At 34.2% G+C, this 7,500-nt stretch overlaps 1 protein-coding gene across 1 annotated transcript in view; it reads right to left on the bottom strand.

The window, feature by feature from the left end:
* The window catches only part of LOC136852874 (gonadotropin-releasing hormone receptor-like), a 28,543-nt gene that overhangs the window by 19,113 nt on the left and 1,930 nt on the right, over nucleotides 1–7,500 (bottom strand). Inside the window, exon 2 of the mRNA XM_067127779.1 lies at nucleotides 4,125–4,803. Within this exon, the coding sequence (XP_066983880.1) occupies nucleotides 4,125–4,600 (476 nt within the window). The 5' untranslated portion in view covers nucleotides 4,601–4,803. The remainder of the gene's footprint in view (nucleotides 1–4,124; nucleotides 4,804–7,500) is intronic.

Below are 7,500 nucleotides of genomic sequence, written 5' to 3'. Positions count from 1 at the left end.
TTAAACCAAAAAGAAAAAAAAAAATTTAAAATTAAGTCCTGCCCTAAACCCAGTTTCCGCGAGAGCTCAAACCTGTGTCTTTACACGCCTACTATAAATTAAGCGAGATATGGAAGGACCTCTCTCTCTCTCTCTCTCTCTCTCTCTCTCTCTCTCTCTCTCTCTTTACGCCTCAAGAAAATTTTTAAATAAGGACCAGGGGCAGCCTGAACGCTAAGGGCTTCTGATTAACAGGGCTTTTTAGAGCAGGGCAAAAAATTTTTATAAAAAAATTACTTTTTTCTTTAGGGTTGGATAAGTAAGAATGGAAAATGATTATGAGAGAGAGAGAGAGAGAGAGAGAGAGAGAGAGAGAGAGAGAGAGAGAGAGAGAGAGAGAGAGAGAGAGAGAGAGACTACAGATTTAGAGACAGACAGACAGAATACAGATTTTGAGAGAGAGAGAGAGAGAAAGAGAGAGAGGGATAGGCAGGCAGACTACAGATTTAGAGAGAGAGAGAGAGAGAGAGAGAGAGAGAGAGAGACTACAAATTCAGAGAGAGAGAGAGAGAGAGAGAGAGAGAGAGAGACTACAAAGAGAGAGAGAGAGAGAGAGAGAGAGAGACAGGCTACAAATCCAGAGAGAGAGAGAGACAGGCTACAAATCCAGAGAGAGAGAGAGAGAGAGAGAGAGAGAGAGAGAGAGAGAGAGAGAGAGAGAGAGAGAGAGAGAGAGAATGAGCTCGTATATTACTTGCCAAGGTTTATATATATAAAGTGTTAACAGCAGATTGCGTCATATTCTTTCATATTTATAACCTTCGTTAGCTGGTAAGGAAAAAGCCCAACACACACTGGGCCACTCACCTTTTATATTAAACGCAATATCTCTCATATACCTTCCCTTTCTTTCCATCTGTATAAGCTTCCTAGACCGTCATCCCTTCCTTTTCTCCCTCCCTGAAAACGCTTCTGAATGATACACTCGCTTAACTAACCAATCTTCTTCCATTCTTCCTACATGACAGAACCATCTCACATATTAATCCAACCCTTCACTTGCTCTAATATTTATCCCATTTTCACACATCTCAACATTTCAAGTCATTTTAATCCTTCTTAATCTACACATATACCAAATAAGTAATCTCAATAGCTTTAAGTCCTTTTTATTTGTTCTTAGCATCCACGCTTCACTACCATACAGGAGTGTTGGCTCAACAATTGCATAAGTATTGAGGAAATTTGAAAATATGGCAGGTAAAAATGTCAATTAAGTAAAGGTGAATGATATAAATGTAAATATTTACAAGAATATAAACATTTTAAAGTTTTACATATATATATATATATATATATATATATATATATATATATATATATATATATATATATATATATATATATATATAAATTTTCAATAACTATCCCATTGCATTGGCTCTTATCCCAAAGAGAGATACAAGCTCAGATCTCGGTCTCTCTCCTGATTTCCCAGGGCGAGAGGGTAATTGTAATTTTCTTCTCCATTTGTCAAACTGAGAGAGAGAGAGAGAGAGAGAGAGAGAGAGAGAGATTATTTTGGGAACTGAAATTCAAGTTGCTGTCTTTCTGTCAGGTAAGTTGTCCATTTATCTCTCTCTCTCTCTCTCTCTCTCTCTCTCTCTCTCTCTCTCTCTCTCTCTCTCTCTCTCTCTCCACGCATGACAGACTTCACCTTTAAGTTGAACACGCAGTTGGAAATCTAACAGCTACCTTTATGATTCGGAAAGCACTTACCCAGATTATTATTATTATTATTATTATTATTATTATTATTATTATTATTATTATTATTATTATTATTATTATTATTATTATTATTATTAAATGAAATTGCTGCAAGCAATTTCATTTAACATTACCTGCTTAAAAGAGGGTCTTCTCCCAATATTATTATTATTATTATTATTATTATTATTATTATTATTATTATTTTGAAGAGAAACCCCTTTTTTTTTCATGACCATCAAACACCGCCACTCATTTCGATCAAAGGTCTTAATCCCGGTCTCAAATATTGACAGGGAATTGCTGTAACTCAATTAGACAGGTATTAAGGGGTATGCAAGCCAATTAACCTGAGTTCTGACGTCATGAGCAGCAGCTGATTATAAGAGTATTAACCTTACTAAGTGTGAAGTGGGCAGGTGATACTTAATCTATTTTGCAATTCTGAAAGATTTGATTTATTACATTAGGATTAAATATTTGGAATTTGAGTGAATTTTTATAGTTTATTTTCTACGAAAAATAAAAAATCTCAGATTAACAATTTATTAAAAAACGATTTGAAATATTGAAAATATTTTTGAAATAATTAAAAATCCATAAAACATAAGTAATCTCAGACTTTCTATAACGTTCTATAACGTCTTAGATTACTTGTGTTTTTGTTATAGATTTTCAATTATTTAGAAAAATTTTTAATATTTCAAGTCCTTTTTAATAAATTGGGAATTTGGAGTCTGCATGAATTTTTATAGTTGTACTTTCTATGAAAAATAAGTTAAGTACAATCTCAAATTCACAGTTTATCAAAAAACAAGTAATCTCAGATTTTCTATACAGTCTTAGATAATTTGTGTTTTTTCATAGGTTTTTAATTATTTTTAAAAATATATATATTTTTTTTAATATTTCAAATCATTTTTAATAAATTGGGAATTCGAAATTGTATTTAATTATTTTTTACTTTGCTATTTATAGATTTTTTATTTTTTTTTTTATTTTTTAGTATTAGTTTTGATCATTTTAAATATTGTGCTCGCTAATACCAAAATATCTAGTCAGGCAAGATAAGACAACCGCTAATTTAATCGATATATATCTGAATCAGTGTGTGTGAGATTAGAGGAAAGCAATATAATACATTCTCCCTCTCTCTCTCTCTCTCTCTCTCTCTCTCTCTCTCTCTCTCTCTCTCTCTCTCTCTCTCTCTCTCTCTCTAACACTGATAAACAAGCCACCCTGAAAATGTATTTCTTTCAAAATAATTCTCTTTTTCAGAGCAATGAAATTATAATCCTTGGAAACTCTCTCTCTCTCTCTCTCTCTCTCTCTGATAAACAAGCTACCTTGAAGAAGTATTTCTTTCAAAATAATTATCTTTTTCAGAGCAATGAAATTTTAATCCTTGGAACTCTCTCTCTCTCTCTCTCTCTCTCTCTCTCTCTCTCTCTCTCTCTCTCTCTCTCTCTCTCTCTCTCTCTCTCCTTCCCTCTAAGTTTCCAGGCTCATTAGAAGACAATGGCTCTTGTTAAGACTATTGTTAATCTTTCTTACCACAAAGTTAAGGCACTCTAGTTTTTTATTTATCCAGAATGTAAACCATTTGTTTGTTCCTTGTTTTATACAAAAATTCTGTGTTGATTTTTGTTTAAATTAAACGTAAATGAGCTTCGTTGGTGGTAACAAATATGGCAACAAATATTAAGAAATGTATATAACAAATATCCACTTATTATTCAAGGGATTAATTTTTGTAGTGATTCATATTTGATTTTTCATCATAGTCACTAATTATTTAAGCGATATATTTTCGTATTGATAATTCTGTGCTATTTCATACAAATTCGTGACTATTCCTTATTCATTAATTTGTATAATTATTCATCTCTATTTCTGCGTCTAAATAGAAAAATATTTATAATAAACACTCGGATGCTGCCATACCCCAAAATGACCATAATTAGTGACTAATCATGATTCATTAATTTCTATAATTATTCATTTATACATTTGAATCTAACTATAAAAAATTAATAATAAACACCAGGAAGCTGCCATACACTAAATTATGCCCCTCTATTTCTGCACCTACTCATAAACAAATATTAATTCAAAAAAACACCAGCCAAAGGCGACACCCCAAAATGATTGACTGACTGCCAGGTGACACTCCTTCATTCTTATTTCGAGACTATTCCTTATTCATTCATTTCTATAATTCTTCATCTATATTTCTGTATTTAGTCATAGAGAAGTAATAATAATAAAAACACCTGCCAAATGCGAGACCCCCCAAAACGATCGGAATCTAATTGACTGACAGGTGACGCTATCTAATTAAAGGCGCGTTCTGGATCGCGTCAAGACACACATACCTTGCAATCGACCTGAGGACAGAAATATTCCCCAGGGCAGAGAACACCATGAGGCAGGAGTAGGCGCTGATGGTGATGATATGTGACTCGTTGAACATCATCTCCTGGGGCATGACCTTGGGCACCTTCATCCCCTGGAGACCCCGGTGGGACTCGTTGAAGACCTCCGGATCGACGGAGAAAGAGTCGTTTGCCAGAGAGGATTCCGCGAGGACAGTCGGCTCCAGGATCGAGGCGTAGGCGGAATCCGCTTTCTCTATGTTCCCTCCCCTGCTGGAGATGAAGTGGGAGGCCGACGGGAGGTCCATGTAGCTCTCGAGGATCGTGTTGTAGAGGATCGACGACGAAGCCGAGGACGAGAAGGGATCGGAGCCGAGGGAGGGTAGGGCGTCCATTTTTCGGTGGTCGCTCCGGGCGTAGCCGAAGTACCCTTCTTTGGGCCTCACGGGCGTTGCTCTGTTGTCTGAGAGAGACATCTGGAATCAGGAATATCAGTAAGATTCCAGGTTGGATTCGGCTAATTCCAGGTGGTTTGAGCGTCACATATGTGGCTCACATTATGCCAAATTTGACTTTCTTCCTCAGAGCCTCGATTGTGTCTTCGGTGGAGCCAAATGGTCCAATGGATTTCGGGTCGTTGTCAAAATGATCATTTCGCTTTTTCCTACAGATTTCAAACCTGAAACACAAGAGTAAATCAATAAATTTTACTTATAATAATAATAATAATAATAATAATAATAATAATAATAATAATAATAATAATAATAATAATAATAATAATAATATTTAACACGATATGTACATAAATACATTTGCATAAGCTGTAATTTGCATTATGAAAAATGAATTAATAATTAATCTCAGCTACAGGAGATATGAAATTTCCTCTGTACGCAGTTGTTAATGAATTAACTGTATATTAACATATATTCATATATGTATATATTTTATAAAACTGCTCGTATTTTGCAATGTTCTTTAACCTTAACTCTCTCTCTCTCTCTCTCTCTCTCTCTCTCTCTCTCTCTCTCTCTCTCTCTCTCTCTCTCTCTCTCTCTCGTTATTTGAATTGACAAAAATTAAATTTCGTAATTCTCTCTCTCTCTCTCTCTCTCTCTCTCTCTCTCTCTCTCTCTCTCTCTCTCTCTCTCTCAATAAAAAACAATAAATTTTAATCTCCCTCTCACTTTTTCAATGAAAAATAGTAATTTTTATTATCTCTCTCTCTCTCTCTCTAAAATATTTGCATGGTAAGAAATTTCTTACGAAATTCATTGATTAAATAATCTGAGTAAAAGAATATATCTATTTTGATTCAAATTTCAAAATAAAATTACAATATCAAAAATTCTCAATATCTCTGATATCATTCATGATCAAAAATAATTTTTTAGGAACAAAATTCCATTGATTAAAAATTACAACATAACATATATCAAAAAATGTTTCATTCCTTAAAATGAATTATAGTATTGCATTGAACTGGTTAAAAACCATTTTCTATCTATTGAAATGAGTTAAATGTATATTTGATCTACAAAGGCATAAAGGAATATATTTTATTCATGAGATTTTTTTGAGTGAGAAATTATTTTTCATTCTCTCTCTCTCTCTCTCTCTCTCTCTCTCTCTCTCTCTCTCTCTCTCTCTCTCTCTCTATCACTTGAATGAAAAAATAATAAATTTCTCTCTCTCTCTCTCTCTCTCACTTGAATGAAAAAATAATAAATTTCTCTCTCTCTCTCTCTCTCTCTCTCTCTCTCTCTCTCTCTCTCTCTCTGTTATTTGAATGAAAAAATAGTAAATTTCTCTCTCTCTCCATTGTTTTATAGTTGTTTTGTCAATAATTAATATTATGAATGAAATAACACTATTAATACATTGCTATCCTATAAATAATCCCTTTGCACTTATGTACACCTGATGATCACTCGAATCTTGTGGGTCGCTTATGGAAAGTAACTATCAACTTCATATTAAAACAGTTTTAGAATTTGAGCGCAAAATCTATCGAATTCCTCTCTCAGTGTACAACGAAACCCGTAATATATTACGCATGACGCGTCTATTTTGGGGAGGGCGGACGTGTTCCCCATGGCAGAGGAATGAAGGAACCTTCAGGTACCCCCACCCCCAAAAACCTCCAAGGTAACCCCAAAAACCCCCAGTGAAGCCTCCAGGAAATCCCGTCTTTCCTGTTACCGTTTCATGGGAGTCTTGCATAAGCAAGGCGGCTGTGGCCTGCTACGCTTCGCATACTAGATTTTCTGGAGTTTCTGTTTGAGTTAAGAGTCTTTATTTTGAGTTTCTGTTGAGTTTCTCTTTGAGTTTCCGTTGAGTTTTAGTTGGGGTTCTCTTGAGTTTCTGTTGAGGTTTTCTTGAGTTTCACTCCTCAGTTTCTGGTGAGTTTCTCTCGATTTTGTTGCTTTAAGTTTCAATTTTCTGTCTTCAATTTCTCTCGAGTTGTTCTTGAGTTTCTCTCGAGTTTCCCTCGAGATTGTCATGTTTCTCTTTTGAGTTTCTCTCTTGGGTTTTTTTGTTGAGTTCCTGTTGAGTTTCTCTCTTGGGTGTTTTGAGTTTCTGTGAGGTTTCTCTCTTGAGTTTTTTTTTAGTTTCTCTTAAGTTTATCTGAAATTTCCTTGAGTTTCTCTCCCAAGTTTCTCTTAAGTTTATCTGAAATTTCCCTTGAGTTTCTCTCCCAAGTTTCTCTTGAGTTTATCTGAAATTTCTCTTGAGTTTCTCTCTCTGAAGTTTCTCTTGAGTTTATCTGAAATTTCTCTTGAGTTTCTCTCTCTCAAGTTTCTCTTGAGTTTATCCCGAGTTTCCTGTGTAGCATCTTCGTGAATCTGACCTGTTATCTGGTCTTGTGACCTGGAAGAAACGCGTAGGTGACCTGATACCGGAAACGTTTAGAAAAGGCCATGGTACTACATAATTAATCGCTTTTATCTGAAGAGGAATCCATTACGAATTAACAGATGTAAAAACGAAAAACAGAATTCGGTTTTTAAAGGTCGGTTCAATTTTTTTTTCTTTTCAAATCTGGTTTTAGTTTTTCCAGAGTTTAGAGATTTTTGAGGATCTGTTCCAAGTTTTTCCCAGTTTTTCCAGGCTCGATAATATTCCCCGCTCTCCTAAAAATCTCGAAAAGCTATGAAATAAACCAACAGAAAATATAAACTATTTTAAAATTATTTGACATTTTTAGTTCAGAAATGAGTTACTTCTTTTCCCACGAATTGATCAATGTTTCCAAAACTGTATTTTTTTTTTTATTTCTTTTCTCCTCAGCAGATTTATTTTTTATGAAACTATTTTTTCATTCGAAACATTCATGAAAATGAGTTTTTTAAAAAAATAGTTTTTAAGGTAT

This window comes from Macrobrachium rosenbergii, chromosome 26, assembly GCF_040412425.1.
Source record: "Macrobrachium rosenbergii isolate ZJJX-2024 chromosome 26, ASM4041242v1, whole genome shotgun sequence".
Classification (NCBI taxonomy): domain Eukaryota; kingdom Metazoa; phylum Arthropoda; class Malacostraca; order Decapoda; family Palaemonidae; genus Macrobrachium; species Macrobrachium rosenbergii.
The sequence above is the reverse complement of the archived record's forward strand: the minus strand, read 5'-3'. Positions and strand labels throughout refer to the sequence as shown.